The sequence below is a fragment of the Hevea brasiliensis genome, chromosome 9, assembly GCF_030052815.1.
Source record: "Hevea brasiliensis isolate MT/VB/25A 57/8 chromosome 9, ASM3005281v1, whole genome shotgun sequence".
Lineage (NCBI taxonomy): Eukaryota > Viridiplantae > Streptophyta > Magnoliopsida > Malpighiales > Euphorbiaceae > Hevea > Hevea brasiliensis.
In genome coordinates, this window is record NC_079501.1 from 13038054 (window position 1) to 13056392 (window position 18339).

The 18339-nt window shown below is 33.7% G+C and overlaps 2 protein-coding genes across 2 annotated transcripts; one reads left to right on the forward strand and one right to left on the reverse strand.

The window, feature by feature from the left end:
- The first annotated feature begins 600 nt into the window (after positions 1–600).
- On the forward strand, positions 601–2631 carry LOC110640583 (cytochrome P450 710A1). Its single transcript, XM_021791930.2, has one exon. It carries the CDS (start codon positions 853–855, stop codon positions 2377–2379), a length of 1527 nt encoding a protein of 508 aa, XP_021647622.2. The 5' UTR covers positions 601–852; the 3' UTR covers positions 2380–2631.
- A 7130-nt stretch (positions 2632–9761) lies between these two features.
- Positions 9762–12050, reverse strand: LOC110640609 (expansin-A4). Its single transcript, XM_021791978.2, has 3 exons — positions 11761–12050; positions 11269–11587; positions 9762–10462 (listed from the first exon to the last, which is right to left on the reverse strand). The coding sequence occupies exons 1-3, from the start codon at positions 11909–11911 to the stop codon at positions 10153–10155; spliced, it is 780 nt and encodes a 259-aa protein (XP_021647670.2). The 5' UTR covers positions 11912–12050; the 3' UTR covers positions 9762–10152.
- Between the last annotated feature and the right edge of the window lie 6289 nt (positions 12051–18339).

Genomic DNA, 18339 nt, shown 5'->3' on the forward strand with positions numbered 1-18339 from the left:
TTTTACCGAATCAATACAGCTAAACTCTATAATATCAATTCCATCAAATGTTATGTATTTACATATTCACTCTGATCTCCTAAAAATTCCTCTAATAGATAAATTTAACCAGTGTAAAACTTTAGATATTAATTTTGATCAATTCTACTAAATCAGCAAAATTAAATTTTACAATACCGAATTTTCATTTGCCGTGTTAACTTTGAAGCGATAATTTCAGTCTAATCTCCTAATAATTCCTCCAATGACTAATAAATAATTCAAAAATTCCGCCTTGATAATTCAAAAAGACAGCACACCAATGATTCAAGAGAAGCCCACCCATCAGAATAATCAAACAAAATTTTCTTTTATTTTTCTTAATATTAAACCAGCGTCAAAACACAATAGTGTTATTTTTAAATTCCATTGAACAAAAATTATTTAATTATTTTAAATTTTTTATAATTAAAATAATTTCGAAACAGCTTAACAAGGCCAAAACGTTGCTTGTCTTGAACGATTTTGCTGAATCTCCACGTCACCTCCTCTCTTGCGCAGTTGTAAATCTCCTTCTTGTGGCCGTCCTATAAATTTCTCTCTCTCTCTCTCTCTCTTCTTTGCCTCTGAACAGTAGACGCAAAATAAAACAATAATCACTGTCTGCTCCTGGCCAAGCCTCCGTCCTTCCAGTTTCAACTTTCAACCCATATCATTGGGTCAAAGGCCTAAAGGTTTGAATTTTGAACCGTTTTTAACTACCGCCATCCCCCCATTTTTCCCATAAAAAGACACCGCATCATCTCTGTAACAGCTCTGCATATCCATTTCTTTTTCTTTCCAGAAAAGCACCACCTACAACCACAAATCGCTATGCTTTCCTTTTTATCCTTCATTCCAGTTCCCTCTCTCTCCACAGTGCTACCCTACATAGTATCATTTGTTATTTTCCTTCTTTTTGTTGAGCAGATCTCTTATTTGATAAAGAAACGCCAAGCTCCTGGTCCGGCTCTTGTTCTTCCATTTCTTGGCAACGCAATCTCCTTGGTTAGAGACCCCACCAATTTCTGGGACGCTCAGTCTGCTCTCTCTTCTGGGTTTGGTTTCTCTGTTAACTATATAATCGGGAGGTTCATCGTCTTCATTCGCGACACTGAGCTCTCCCATCTTATTTTCGCAAATGTCAGACCCGATGCTTTCATGCTTGTTGGTCACCCTTTTGGTAAGAAGCTTTTTGGAGAGCATAATTTGATCTATATGTTCGGCGAGGATCACAAGGATCTCCGCCGTCGGATTGCTCCCAATTTTACTCCCAGGGCTCTCTCAACCTACTCCGAGCTCCAGCAGATCATCATTCTCAAGCATTTGAAGAAATGGGAAACGATGGCTAAGGAAAATACCAACGAACCCATTTCACTGCGTCTGTTGGCTCGCGACATGAACCTTGAGACTTCCCAGACTGTAATGGTTGGCCCCTACTTGAGCCCTGAAGCTCGAGAGAGGTTCAAGTTTGACTATAATTTATTCAATGTTGGCACCATGAAGCTGCCTATTGACCTCCCAGGTTTCGCCTTTAGAAACGCCAGGCTCGCAGTTGACCGCCTTGCCCAGACGCTAGCCGGATGTACTACACAGAGCAAAACCAGAATGGCCAACAACGAGGAGCCCACTTGCTTGGTGGATTTCTGGATGCAAGAAACGCTCAGGGAAATCTCCGCAGCAAAATATGCCGGAGAACCTATACCGCCTCATACCAGCGACGCCGAAATCGGTGGCTATCTGTTCGATTTCCTCTTTGCTGCTCAGGATGCTTCCACGTCTTCGCTTTTATGGGCAGTGGCTCTGCTCGACTCCCATCCCGAGGTCTTATCTAGAGTTCGAGAAGAAGTTTCGAGCATCTGGTCGCCAGAGTCCGACAATCTGATCACTGCTGAGCAGGTCAGGGAAATGAAGTATACACAGGCAGTGGCGCGTGAGGTTATTAGGTACAGAGCGCCGGCTACCTTGGTGCCCCACATCGCCGCGAGGGACTTCCCATTGACGGAGTCCTACACAATTCCGAAGGGGACCATAGTGTTCCCATCGGTGTACGAGAGTTCATTCCAAGGTTTCACTGAAGCAGACCGGTTCGATCCGGACCGGTTCTCGAAGGAGCGGCAAGAAGATCAACTTTTCAAGAGGAACTTTCTAGCATTTGGGGCCGGGGCTCACCAGTGTGTGGGCCAAAGGTACGCCTTGAATCATCTGGTGCTATTCATCGCCATGTTCTGTACATTACTTGATTTCAAGCGCCGTAGAATCGACGGCTGCGATGAAATTATGTACAATCCAACGATCAGTCCGAAGGACGGGTGCACGGTATTCCTCTCTAGACGTTGCACACGATTTCCCAACTTCTAAACAGAAACTGTGGTCAAGCATGGGTCGTTTTAAAAAAATGTTGGTTAAATAAGTAGTGTGTACTTTCTTTAGTGTGTGAGAGTGTGTGTATAGATGTGATGGACGGGTATGATTCTTTTGATTAGTAGTGTGTGGGAACATTGATTGGTGGAAAACTGGGGTTGGTGTGAAGTGGGAATCAAAATAAATGAGTGTGCAGTGGATTTATTTATATGAGATTATATTCTTAAAAAATAAAAAAATTATTTTTTATTTTGGGAATTTTTTTTGTATGTTGGTGCTATAGGGTAGGCTGCAACGAAAAGTACGTTGGTAGCCAATGTGTTTCTACTTTCATTGTCTGTACTGTACGCTCTAGAAGTTGACAGCACATTGTTCTAATGCTCTGGGACCTTATTATTACTGATATGCCCTTGGGTAAAAAGTCAAACAACAATTTTCAATTCTATCGAAAATTTGTATCCATCGTGATCATGGCATTGCTATCTATGATTAAATTAAAATTGTTGAAATTTGTATTTTCCGTACATGCTTTTTATTCATTCAATTATTTCACCCCATACCATTCCTGAAAAATAAGAGAAAAAAAATAATGATAATAAGATAGTGACTTATTTTTATTTGAGAAGGAGGAAAATTAAAAAGAAAAATAATCACTTATTTTCCTTTGGTACAATCTTCCCATGTTAGAGAGATAAAAGAATATATATATATATATATATACAATTAAAATGTTGTCAAAGAGAAATGTATTAATAACTCACGCATTTAAATCACTTGTTAATGTGAATTGCGTGTATTATCATATGATTTATATGTATTAATTTTATCGCTGTAATTGTAACTAGTACTCTTCAAATTATTATCAATACTTTTCTGTTATAATAATATATAAAATAAAAAAGAAATTGAGGAAACAATTATTAAATTTTTAATAATAATGTAGAACCCATTTCAAATATAATTGAATGGTGAATGAAATTTATATAGCAAATCTCAATTAATTTAAAATTAAATTGTTAATTTTGTTCTTAAATTATTGGGATAATGTTAAAAAAATCTCGAAGGTTGAGGTTTTTATAATTCTACCTTAAATTACTGTTTTCTAATAAAGATATTTTGAATTTTAAAATTTTTTATAATTTTATCATGTCATCTATTCCACTTTTAATTTTAATGATAAAAATATATAAAAAAAATCTCAAATTTTATATTTTTTAACAATTGTACTATAAACTAATTTTTTAATAAATATACTATAAACTTTTAAATTTACTATAATTAAACCCTCGCCGTTAGTTATTTCAAAGAATGCTAACAGAAGTGTCAAATTAGCACTATTAATCTCCAAATTAAAACTAATTAAATATAATTTATAATAAAATAAATTATAATTAATGAATTAATTGATCCTGTTTTGGGTTACTAAAGTGAGTCTGATTGAATTGTTGAAATGATATGTTAATAGAAAGTGAACTTGAGTCTTTATAAGGATAAAATTAGATTAAGCAGAGGTGAGCATCATAGAGGTGGTGACCATTGAGATGATAAAATAGTGGAAGTGATATTAGTTTTGTTGTAAATGAATTATCTATTTTTAAATTGTAAATTAAATTTATTCGGTATCGATTTAAGATTAGAAGTATTGACTAACACCGTTGTTAATTTTGAAAAAGGCAACAAATAATATAATTTAATTGTAGTAAAATTTAAAATTCAGGATATATTTATTAAAAAAAATTCAAAATTTAGAGTATTTTTGAATAAAAAAAATAAGATAAAATTATTAAAACTCAAAGTTCACGATTTTTTAAATATTACTCATAAATTATTAGGCTATTAGGGCTCCATTTTATTTTATAAAATATTTTTTTTATTCAGTTTTTGGTGTTAAAAACGTTATTACCCTAATTAATGCAATAATTAAACCGCTTTAAAAAAATTACTTTAGAAAGAAAAATATTTTTTCTAAAAAAAAGATAATTTTTTTTAAAATAAAAAAGAAATTAAGATTATCAACATGTTTATATTAAGAATGACATGATTTTAAACGCAACCACACTAATAACAACGCTTATTGTATATATTACACAAAAAACGAAAAAAAATCCTGACTTATTTGATTTTAATACAAATTTTAATTTTTATCTCAAAATTGAAGACTTTTATTTGTACAGAAGCCTGCTCTCTACCCAATTAATGCCTATGCTGCTTTTCCATGTTCCATTGGCTGCCAAAAATTTGCATAAATGTCGTGTTATATTCCCAACAATGTCTTCATTGAGCTCCTTTTGGTTTATTGCAAAAGACAAATTCCTTTTCCTCTCGTGTTTGTGGTTTCTTTGCTGAAGATCCAAGGGCCATTTACAATGTAAACCATGCGTGGGTTACAGTTGCACAGCCAACCACATTCCATGGGGTTTGGGTAAATACATATACAATGAAATTAATTAATGGCTCTGTTAATTGTTATTATATATTTTTAAATAGAAGGACATCATGACTAGTATTTGAAAAGTCCCTTTGCATAGTTTGGATTCAAATTCACTTCCTGGAGCAGCTGGAATGTTTGAATTCTTAAGGGGATTTCCCATTTTCATTAAGACCTAAGAAGATTTGATTTCAAAGTTTTTATTTTTCTACAGAATTAAATCAACCTTTTTGTTTTCTAGAAACATAGATTACTGTTTCCAAATAATAAAATATAAAATTATTCAAAATTGTTATGTGCCATTCCCAACTAATGTTTGACACGCAACCATGTCTTTTTTTATCCTTAACTAATTATAATTCAAATATTGTTTCATAAACTAAAAATTAAATTTAATGTATTTATTTTGTTCTTAATTACTAGCTATGGAGATTAAATTATTTTTTAAAAAAAACAGGTCTTTCTAGTCAGGAAAATACATATTCTCCAAGCATTTTCTAATCAATATTTATTTATTTATTTATTTAAAATAAGAAATAATATACATAATTGAATTAATAGAAAATTACAGAATCAAACAACAAGAGTAGTTGCGTTTATCAAGAGTGTGTATGTATGTATACGTATATTAAAGATCAAATTATGGGAAAGTAGTTGTTATAAATAGCTTGTATGTTAGATAGTATAGAGAGAGAATTTCTATATTGTTAAAATATAAGAAAGTGAAGGAATGACAAGAGTGAAATATGTATAGAATTATATATATATATATATATATATATATATAATTCAATATATATTATTCTATTATGGCACTTAACAAGTAGATGTGTCTGTTAATAGACAGACATATCAATTCTATACAAAACAGTCACAACTGTTTGTATAGGTATCTGTTAATAAACAGACATGTCTATTCTATACAAATAGTCACAACTATTTGTATAGGTATCTTTTAATAAACAGATATGTCTATTACATAAACAGTTGTATCTATTGGAGATAGACAGATGTGTCTATCTAGTAAAGGTGCCATGTCATTCTTTATAAATATGAATGAGTTTTTTCAATCTAGATATACTACTTCTACTTCTTCTTTTCTTCTAATCTCTCTAAATTCAGTTCATATAAAGAGTTCTAAGGGAAATCTTCAGGAGTTGCTGTCTGCAGATTTCAGGATTTGTTGTATCCTGGAGGTATAGTGGGGGCAATTAATACCTTAAAGATAGTGATTCATCACGCCTCAAAGCCTATTCTACACCCATTGCCTCAACAGTTGTTAGATTGGAATCTTTTAAATAACAATATCTCTTAAAATAATTTAGCTTAATATATATATAATAACAGAATCTATTGCATTCATGACTTTTGAATTATAGATTGATTTATTATATATATTTTTATATTTTTGTATGTATTGTATCCTTTTTTTTTATTGACATGCACATTTTTCTTCAACTTAACACTAAATAATGAGATAAATTATATTTATTCATTAATAATTTGAATAAATTATTTTTATTATTTTTTAATATAAATTTATTACGAGTAAAAAAACGCTTTTTTTTTTTTATCAACTAGTCTGTCGTAAAAATTAATTTCTCTAAAAGAATGAAAAACATGAACACACAGTAGCTTTTTAAATATTAAACCAATTTGATTAATCAACTGGCAGACACAACCAGGAGGGAGGGGTCAGCTCTCCCAAAATAAACTGAAAAACGCTGTTATCATCATACTCCACGAGCAGCTGCGGAATTTCCAAGCCTCAAGCTAACTTCAGACGCTCTAAATCAGCCCAAGCCTCAGCAGCAATAATAGAGCACCTCCCCAAAGTTGATTCTTTCAGTTTTTTTGTGCGGATCGTAGCCAAATTTTAAATATAATTAATCACATCTTAAAATTAAGAAAGTCTTCCTCTCCTTCTCCTTTTTTAGTTTCCTTATTAAGAGGTTTTCACTATATTTTTCAACCAAAAGCCATAAGGATTTTTCAATATTTATTCTGTATTAAGAAGAATTTATTTTTGAAAATACTGTATTAAGAAGATATTACATCAAAATTTAAAATCTCTACTCATATGGAAGTTAATTTAATACAGTGCGTACAGTTTAGACTGGAAATTTTTTTTTTTTTTCTGAAATTGGGGTAAAAGAATATGAAAAGAGAAAGCCCAACCCAATCCAATAGATCCCTCTAGGTTGGGCCCCAACAACACAGATTGTACATGATCTACCTGTGGCCCAATTTGGTCTAGGTGTGACCAAAAGTAATGATTAGGCTTGATAGGCTCATAGAGCTCTCAATTATCGTAAAAAAAAAAAAAAAAAAAAATCATTTATTCATTCCTTATATTTTTATTCTGCTCACTTTAGACTTTTTTTTTTTAATAGTAATACAATGAAGCCCACTTCGCATATACAACCATTCTAACAAAGGATAAATTAACATATAAAATTTGAACTGATTCATTTATATAGAAATTAAAAAAAAATGAATTGTGATAAATTGAACCAAAGAAAAATAAAGGGGTTTGTTTGCATATTTGATGAATGGGCTTGTGAATACATTTGGGCAAACAATGGATATTTAGCCGAGGTCCAATTGGCTTCCATTTTTATGTTTCATGTTTTAGCAGCCCATAATCTTTCATATTGCATATTCCATCTTTAATTTAATTTAATTTAAAAAAAAATTATTAAGAACTAAAACACTAATATTCTTTTTACGTATTTTTATTCTAATAAATTGCTTAATTTTAAAAGTAAATATTAAAAAAAAATTAAACCTAATCCCAACCAAGAAAATACCTATAAAGAAATCAGGAAAATACCTATTGCTTAATTTTTTTAAAGTGATTTTATAAAATTGTTTTTTTTTTGTCTTTTATATTAAACTAAAAATAAAATAATAAATATTAAACAGCAAACAGAACCTACATTTCAAAAATCATAAAAGTAATTATTAATTAAAAGAAAAATTAGAAATTCATATTAATAAAAAAAATTATTTTCTAAATTAAATTTACCATTAACTTAAAATATATATTTAAACCTACTTATTAATTTATAATAGATCAGTGTAACACAACAACTAAAAAAAAGCTTGAAGTGGTAGACATTTATGGTCCAATGAGAGACTTTCAAGCCATAGAAACAAGTGAAAATCATTGAAGTGCAAACTGTGGACTAATAGCGTCATACCATATGGATACATAATGAGCACACATCACAAGGAATCATTAACCCTTTCATTACATGACACTTAAAATTTTCCACAATCAAACAGAAAGCAGTGAATTTTGTTTTAAGGTATCCAATGCTCTTTCAACTTTCGATTTTCCTCTTTATTTTCAGGTGAAAAAATGGGAATCCTAAGTTCTTTGTCTGAAAAATGAAACAAAAGATGCAGAGAAGATAAACAACAACATTTTTTTTAACACCCACATGCATACACAAGCATTAACATAACCAAATCCAACCCCACCATGTGCAAGTTGGTTTGATGCAATTTCATTGGCCTCTTCTTCTGTGATAGTGACCTCTTTCTAATTTTTTTTTTTTAAATAATTGCTAATTATCCTTTCCGTGTTAAGATTTATTTAGGTAAAATATTTTTTTTTTAAAATATATTTTTTAATTTTTTAACATTTAAAACATTTCAAAAAATATCAAAAGAAATTTTTTTATTAAAGAAAAAATTAAATTATTTTTAAGAAAAATAATTTTATTTTTTTAAAGAGAAAATTATTTTTTATTTTTAAAATTTTAATAATCTTATTAAAATGTATATATATATATATATATATATATATATATATATATATATATAATTAATTTAACATTATAATCTAATAATGAAAAATATTTTTTTTAAAAAAAAATTTATATGTAAATTATTTTTAAAAATAAACAAAACTTTAATATAAAATTAGTTTCTTAAATATATTCATTAAGAGATATTAAAAATTAAATCTAAATGTTAAATTACTTTTCTATAATAAAATAATAACTTTTTTTTCAAAAATACTTTTTTAGCTTTTCAAAGTTAACTCAAATGGCCTAAATACTTTCTTTTTGGGTTTCTCCTTTGCATGTCTTTTCTTCTTGTGTCACTGCTCTGCAAGTGCGATAACTAGTGCTACCCACCGCATAACATGGCTCCCATTAAACTTAGGAGACCCAAGAGGTAATTGGGGAGGCATGTACTGCACTGAGCAGTGGATAGGAAAACATGCAGCAGTATTGCTTGGAAGTTTCTTAATTCTCATAAGTTGGGTAAGAACATACAAGAACCATTTATCTGTAATTTTTTGTTTTGTTTTGTTTTGTTTTTGAGTACTGAGATTTTGGGTTTTGATGAATGAAACTTCATGCCCTTCAAAAACCAAGTTTCCTGATTATTCTTTTCTTGGTAGTTTCCCTTTCTTATAAGAAAATGATGGAAAATATTTCAAGTTGTCCTCCGTTAGATCACCTGCATGGAGATCTTTGAATTTCTGAAATTCGAAGGAAATTTCCCTAATGGTTCCGTCCAACTTTAAATTGAAACCGGATAAAATTTTACGTACTCAAATCAAATTGAAATCATTTTACCCCTGAAATTGGATTAAAATTGAACCAGATGGTTTTGTTTTGATCCCATTTAAACAAGTTTTTTTTTTTTTTTTCGGTGTTAGAATTTTTTTTAAAGCCCGGTTTAGGATCTTCAATTCCGTTGACGGGACAGGTCCACGGTTTAAATTAGGATTTCCTTTCATTTCCTCGTAAATTACAATGTTACTAAGAATACCGTGGTGCCATGTCTTTTTTGTTCATTTTGTAAATTGAACATTGTCAATTGAACATTGCAATTGAAGGAGAGGATTGTTTGATTAACAACTTCCAAGCATTTCACACTATTTCTGCAAACAAATAGCTCAAAGAAAAAGAAAAAGGAGAAATGTGGAATATAGAAGACAAACCAAATATCTTGCAAATTCAACTATAAATTAGTACAATACACTTCTCAAATGTATACCCATCATCATACACTATATAAGATTAGGTAAAAACAAATAAGACTAGTATTATAATATAAGGGCTGCGGGCTTACAATTTTTGTTTAGCCGCTTCAACCCCTAAAAGCTTCACAACTTAGCACACCAAACCCACCAAGCATAACCTCAAAAATAACCCGTTTTCACTCTCTTTTTAGTCCGTTCCCCTGATGCCCAAATACCCATGTCAAAATAAGCTGCTGCTGCTTTAAAAAACAATTGAACCAAAAAGGGCAATAAATGGATATAGATTATGACGGGAATTTTTCTTTTTGGGATTTGGTTAAAATTAAATTAATTGAAATCAGACTCTGAAATTCTTTCCGGTGAACGTTTGACCAAACTGCCAGTGGGCTGGGACTATGTTCCATGAAGTGGAAGTGCGTCTATCACTGCCCGTCACCCTGAAGGAGAGTGACTGACCAACAAGAACAGCATTTGACTGCCAGTTTTGCCCCCAGTTACGGCTCATGCTCATCCACCCAGTCCTCGAACCCTTCACGCTAACCTTCACGATATCCCCTGCACCCGCGACATTGGAGATCAAAACCAAATTGAAGTAACGGAAACCGTTGATGGTGAACCTGATACCGCCTCTCTTTCGGCATGGCACCCTACGCAAACAAACCACAAACCGTAAGGACAATTTGGTAAATTAAATCAGAGAATATGTTAACATGAGACGCGGGGCGTGATTTTAGCGTGGGACACCAAACGTGGACCCTACTTTCTATCCTAAGGGGCTAGTAAGGATTTGGGGAACAGCGTTGGTGTTTGACGAATGCGGTGCTTTGATTTTATAGTCAAAAAGTGCGGTTCGCCCTTCGTAGTTACAGGGGGAAAAAATTACATATATGGATCGCTCTCAATTCTTGCATCATCAGCAAAGTAAATGCATGCTGATGTATATATACATGTGCATTGTCAAAAACGGCAGTGCTTTTTACTTCAACTAATGCAAATCTCTGTTCTGAGGGTAATCCGTTCCTTTATGGAGGCAAAAAGAGGGAAAACTAACAACCGAAAGTGACTATAAAGGGCCCAATAGCTAAACTCTAGTAAACGACGGAATAGGAGAAACGGCTGTAACCAACCCCAGCATAGGATTCGTCAACACCAAATACAGTGGGCATTTCAGTCATTTTAGCAGTAACTAGATAGCAACTTTTCCCGCGGCATAGCAAAAGCAATATACAAAATCCGACCCATACGGCTCCTCCAGACCCTGACCCACATAACCCGCTCCAAAAAAATAATAATTTTCTTCATTAACTCTGAAAAACGTGTATTAGCGCTTAAAAAACAATAAAAATATTTTGTCATGTAAAATAATGTGCATGACTATGTCATTTAGCTATTAATTGAAGTAATGGGAGAGTGTGCTAGTAATGTTAAAATGAGAAAGAAGAAATTGGCTTACCGGCGGTAGGCAACAGGGACGATGCCGGAACGGTACTCGGCGATCTTAAGGAACATGGGCATGGCGAGGTCGAAGTGGGGGCGAGGAGGGTTGCACCATCCACCATTGTCATTAGGAAGAGCATAATTTGGTGGACAAAAGTTTGTAGCAGTAATGAAAATGGAAGGGCTGCCTGAGTGACACCATTGTGGCTCATTTGCGCACTTGATTTCATAGCAAGCACCGCAACTAAGACCATTGTTGAACAGAGCTGTGCTCAGCGCTGCTGTGTTCACCCCATAGCCTTGGCTGTACAGGTTGCCATACCCACAAGCCCCACCTGAGGGGAAAAAAAAAGGATTTTAAGCTTCGGGTTTCCAGATTTTTAGAGAACGGTAAAAATCCAAGAATGTTGAAGAGAACATTATAAATGAAGTCAAAAGATGCTCATTTACAAGTATTTTCTCAAAAATCGCACAATGAAGGTACATGGAGGGAAAGAAAGGGACATACCCATGGTGCCGGAGGCATCAGCACCACCATAGAAGGTTGCATGAGCACTTTGCCAAGCACCACCACTGTAAACACCTGGAATTCTAGCTTCAGCCACCCACATTAGCGACATTACTAGAGTTGCAATGGAAATTACACTACCCACTGCCATTTTTTTCTTCTCTCTCTCTTTACTGCCAACACTAAATACCAACTCCTATTCTGCTCTGAGAAGGGGAGAGAGAGAGAGAATGCGTGTGTTAATGGAGATGTGAGGGTCTGAGGAGAGGAAGGGCAGAGTACTTAAAGAAAAGGCAAAGGGGTAGCCACAGCTACAGGGACATTAATTGGAAATTTCTTCAGACCTATCATTAACATTAATTTTTTTTCTTTTTTAGGGACGGCTCTTAGAATATTTGTGAAAATCAATCTACTCGTTTTTAAATTTGGTTAATATTTTCAAAATTTGAATCTATTTTAAATTTATTTAAAATTTATTCTTAATTATTTAAATTTATTCTAAATATGATTATTATTATCCAATAAATACCCAAATTCATTTAATTTTATATGTTTCAATTAAAAATTATATAAAAAATAATTTTAATTAATAATTTATATTTTAAAATTTTAATAATTTTATAAAATATTTTAATTTTATTTTATATAAAATAAAATATATAAAAATTTATAAATATTATTATAAAAATATATATTTTATATTTAATTAAATATTTATATAAATAAATATACATAACAAATATTCAATATATAAAATTTAATTTTCACCTAAATCTCTTATAAATATTAAATTTTAAATTCAATTAAATATTATCTAAACTTATCTTATAAAAAATTAAATTAAATTAAATAATGCAAAAATCCTACTTATTACCATCCACATATACTCCTTCTCATGGGTGAAACTAAAATGGATTTTTATTTTTAATTTGTCCGCTGTAGGCTTCTCCCACTCTCTTTTCTGGCATGTATTAAGTACGCACCTATCGTTTTTAATATATATACGGATAGAACTGGGTCTACCCTACATGATTTTAGTAGTACACCATCTCTGATCTCTCCCTTTAATTGGAATTTTCCACTCGCTCTTAATGCAAGTGTTCAACTAAAAGTTACTCTTTTTTTTTTTCTTAAAGAAAAAAAAAACTCTTTTAGAGGTTGTTGCCTATTTTCTTCTTCCACATCCAATTACTTTGTCTGCCATTCTCTTTATTGGCACATGATCTGTCATATGTACTATATAATTTTTTTCTAAAAAATTCTAATTAATTTAATTCTAATTATTATGATACAATTTATTTATTTTAATTTTAATATTTATTTAGTTAAGTAATTACCAGTTATTTTTTATTTTTAGGCTTCCAACTCATGATTGAAAATGTTTGCATTACATACATACATACGAAATTGCTTTTTTTAAAACTTACTAATAAGTTGAAACACACTTTTTAATAATATAAATAATTTTAAATTAAATTAATGTATAGTAATTACAAAAATTTTGAAATAATTAAATATTTTTTAATAATTTTTAAAATGATAATTTTAAAGAATATATATATATATATTTTATCAAACTCAATCCAAACGCGGTTTATTCTCGCGCAACTACCTAGATTGCGTGTGGGCGCCACCAGTCACACTGTAATGTAGCAATGCCCAAGGGGGGGAATATGTTTAATAAAATAAGAAAATCAGGACAAAAGAAAAATCAACAGAAATATTCATTTGGAGAGACACTTTTGCAGTAAGACAAAACTGCCCTTAGATACTATTGCATGTATGACATCACTTAAGAAACCACAGGGACAAAAGTGGATAGGAGCCGAAAAGAGCACATATCCTGTACACGATTAATTAAAAAAAAAAAAGTAAAGTAAAACAACAAAAACAAGGCGCGTGGAGGGATTAGAATTAGCGTAATCTACGGCTGTGATTGGATGGAGAATTTTGGTCCGGGGTCTACAGGAAGATCTTATGGGATATGAGATGGATGGATTCGGGCATTAAAAAGGTGGGCACCAACGAAGAAGAGGAAGAAGAGGCATCCAACGTAGGGGGAAATGGGACCCAGTGAAAGGAAAAGATAGCCGTAATCATCGGTCCATATACTCCGGTGGGCTTTAACTGGAAGTGGGGCACAACCTCGAGACGCACGCAGACAATCACTACTCTCTACGCCTTTTAAATTTTGGAATAATTTTGTTGATTTACGGATGCATGTTGTTTGAGGGAAAGAGTAAGAAGAAACCAGTGTCATTCCATTGGCTTTAGCTTTATGGCTTTAATAATGAGCTGCACTAAATATTTCAAAATTAGGTAGACAGATGACCAAATTTGGTATAGACAATTCAAATCAATTCTACTCATATTTATTTTGCCATTTTGCTTTGGTTATCATCTTTATCACTCTCATATTTAACAAATAAATAAAAAAATATTAATGCAAATGATATTTTCCAAAGAATGAAACCTTATTGAGTGGAATTGATTGTAAATATCATCTTTATATTGTTTTAAAAAAATAATATATATATATATATATTGCCTTAATATTTTGGACTTTGAACTCAGTAGCCTAAGGGTTTTTTTTTTATATATATATATAATTATTGGGAGGATAATGGCAGTTTGATTGCAATATTAATTTTATACAAAGTCAAAAACTTGTATTTAAACCAACTTTAGATACATCATCTTGATATATAATTTTTTTTATTGAAATCTTGAGGAATTTTCTACTATACAAGAGAGAATAGATTTCTTCTTTTAAAAAAAAAAATGTTTCACTCCTTAAATCCATGAATATTTAATATACTGAGATTTTAATTTAAAATTCCTGTATTTCACACATCTTCAGATATCTATCTTAGATTATAAAAAATATATATATATTATTTTTCTCCGCTTGATTGAATATGTCACGACCCAACCTATGGGCCGGACCGGCACTAGGACCTGGGCCAGCCTAAAGCCCCCGAGGCCCGTAGTAAGCCTTAACTATTCATTTACCCAACTCTAAGGCCCATTTGGGCCCAATTTCAAGAAAACAAATGGACAGAGTCCGGCCATAAAATGGACTTACCAACGGGGAGTTTTCGACTCACCCGACCTGTAAACACAATATATAGTCATTTGGGGAGCTCAGCTCACCCTCCACATACTCATCAACATAAAATAAATGGGAGCTCAGCTCCCTCATCCAATCCATCAAACATGCATAGCATATTTAGTTTACAGGTCCAACATGATAATAATATTACAGACCAAATTCAAATAATTACTACTAACACATGCGGAAATTCTAGGAGTAATTAAAATTACACAAATATTGATAAACAACCTGCGAGGTAGAAAAGCAGGTTAACCCAGAACAAAATATCCTCCTGTGGCCTGTAAAAATTTTTGAACAGGAGTGAACGTTCGACTCAGAGAGTAAAATATCAATTTTAACCATAATCTCTATAACTATCTAAAACTCATGCAACCTGTGGAATGAAATGCAACATCAGCAATAAATTCATATCATAGCATCAAAAAGGTAATTTGGAGCACTCACGCACCCTGTAGCATCAATCATAACATATGGGAGCTGATCCCTATCTGACTCTCTTAAATCCAACTTTGGTGCGTGAAGAACTCATGAGGGACTTTCGCTTAATAAAGCAAATGGAGGGTGACAGTTAAGAACTCAAGCCGTGACTACCCCTCGAAGGATCGGGTCCCAGCGAAGAACTCAAGCCGTGACTACCCGTCCTATCCATAGTCCACACCACATCACACGCACGCCAACGCACGCACACTGCTCCAAATTACCACAACAACATCACGGCACTTTAACATTTATCAATGCATCATAAATAGTGCCTAGAGTTTAACTACATAAATATATGCATATAAGTGATGCATGGGCATGTTGAACATATAATAATATCGAAATTACAATTAAAATAAATATTTTACTAACAGACTTGGTGGTCACCGAGGCGGTGGGCGGAGGAAGAAGGTCATCCGGCTCACCTGACAATTTTATTACAATCATTTAATACAAATGACTCAATACAAATCAAGAAAAGACCTAATACGTCCTAAGTCATGCCGAAAATCCGGCAGAGTCTCCCCTATACCTAGGACCTACCCAACCTGTAAAAGGGCTCAAAACACACTTCTATATCCACAATCCATATATCCACAACTCAATCACATCACACAGCCCCTACTGTTCCAATCAAATCAATCATCAATAAAAATATGTAAAATTTAAATTTAGTCATTATAATTGATCATTTTTGAAAAAACTGATCAAATAAGCTCTAAAAATTATAAAACTTTGCCTCATGGTCCTTAGAAATATTACTAAGGTATTGCAAAAAGAATCGTATTTTTATAAGATAACACGAATATTTTATGGATTTTAAATCCTATTTAAGGAATTGAAAATTAAGATACAGCAAGGTTCGGGTTTACCTTTTCCGATTCCTACTTCGGGAACTTGCTCGGGATGACTAACAATGGTGGGGTAGCCAAAATCTCGATCCAATTCAGAGACTTTTCCATAGGAAATTCACGAATCCGGACAACCGAATTTCCGCGAATTGAGGATACCTACACGAAGCCCAATAATAATATATAAAAATCGGGTGTTACATTCTTCCCCTAACAGAAAATTCGTCCTCGAATTTTACACAAGCGTAATAAAGTACATGATTACACATTGAGCAGATAGGGTACTTGCTACGCATGTCCCGTTCGACTCCAGTGCACTCTTCCACCGATGGCTCCTCTACAAAACCTTAACCATAGGGATCTGTTTTGATCTTAGTCTCACTTGGTAGTCCACTATGGCTACAGGTTGCTCCTCAAATGTCAAGTTCTCTTTTAGCTCTATTACATCTGATTGTAGTACATGAGAAGGATATGGAATGTATTTCCTGAGCATGGAGATGTGAAACACGGGATGAACGTGAGAAAGGTTGGGTGGTAGCTCCAACCGGTAGGCAACTGCTCCAACTCTATCAGTAACCTCAAAAGGTCCAATATACGGAGGTGCCAACTTGCCCTTCTTTCCAAATCTCATGACTCCCTTCATCGGAGAAACCTTCAGGAATACATAGTCGCCTACTGCAAACTCCATATCCCTCCGTCTGGGGTCTGCATAACTCTTCTGCCTACTGAAAGCTGTTTTCAATCGTTCCCTGATTAAAGGAACTATCTCTGAAGTGTACTGCACTAGGTCTACATCATGCACCTTCGCTTCTCCCATTTCTGTCCAACACAGAGGAGACCTACACTTTCTTCCATATAGTGCCTCATAGGGTACCATCCCTATGCTGGAATGGTAACTGTTGTTGTAGGCAAACTCCACCAAAGCTAGCTGCTCATCCCATTGACCTCCAAAATCCAAGACACTCATGCGAAGCATATCTTCCAGTGTCTGGATTATCCTTTCGGACTGTCCGTCTGTCTGAGGGTGGAAGGCCGTACTGAAGTTCAACTATGTGCCAAGTGCCTCCTGCAACTTTCTCCAAAACCGAGGAGTGAACTGGGGCCCTCTATCAGATATTATGGAAGCCGAAACTCCATGCAATCTGACTATTTCTCGAATGTAGAGCCGGGCGTACTGTGCCACAGAATATGTAGTCTTCACAGGCAAGAAGTGAGCTGATTTGGTTAGGCGGTCTACAATTACCCATATCGAATCATATCCTCGCGTGGTACGAGGCAACCTACCACAAAATCCATAGAAATCATTTCCCACTTCCATTCGGGATAGGAGCTCTTGCAACTTCCCCGATCTCTTGTGTTCAAACTTCACCTTCTGACAAGTCAAGCACTTGGACACAAAGTCTGCTATGCCTCTCTTCATGCCATTCCACCAATAGCTATCTCTCACATCATGGTACATCTTGGTGGAACCTGGGTGGACACTGTACAGTGTATAGTGTGCCTCTCGCATGATTTCATTCCTGAGGTTGTCCACATTGGGCACACATATCCTAGAACCTTGCACAAGGCGCCATCATTGGCAAATCCAAACTCACCACCTTCACCCTGCTGTACTCTTTCTATGATCTTCATTAATTGTTGGTCTCTGTGTTGGGAAACTCTAACTCTATCTCGCAAGTCTGGCCTCACTGAAAAATGAGCCAACAAGACCCCCTCATCTGAAAGATCTAGGATTAAACCTTGATCCATCAACTCATGTACTTTCTGAATCAACGGTCTCTTCTCTGCTGAAATGTGAGCCAAACTGCCAGAAGATTTTCTGCTTAAAGCATCTGCTACTACATTGGCCTTCCCATGGTGGTACTAGATGGTGCAATCATAGTTTTCCAGAAGCTCCATCCATCTCCTCTGTTTCAAGTTTAAATCCCTCTGTTGGAAGATGTACTTCAAACTCTTATGGTCGGTGTATATCTCGCACACTTCACCATACAGGTAGTGTCTCCAGATTTTTAGTGCAAAGACTACAACCGCCATTTCCAAATCATGGGTGGGATAGTTCTGCTCATGCCTCTTCAGCTGCCTTGAAGCATAAGCCACTACTTTTCCATTCCGCATCAAAACACACCCTAGGCC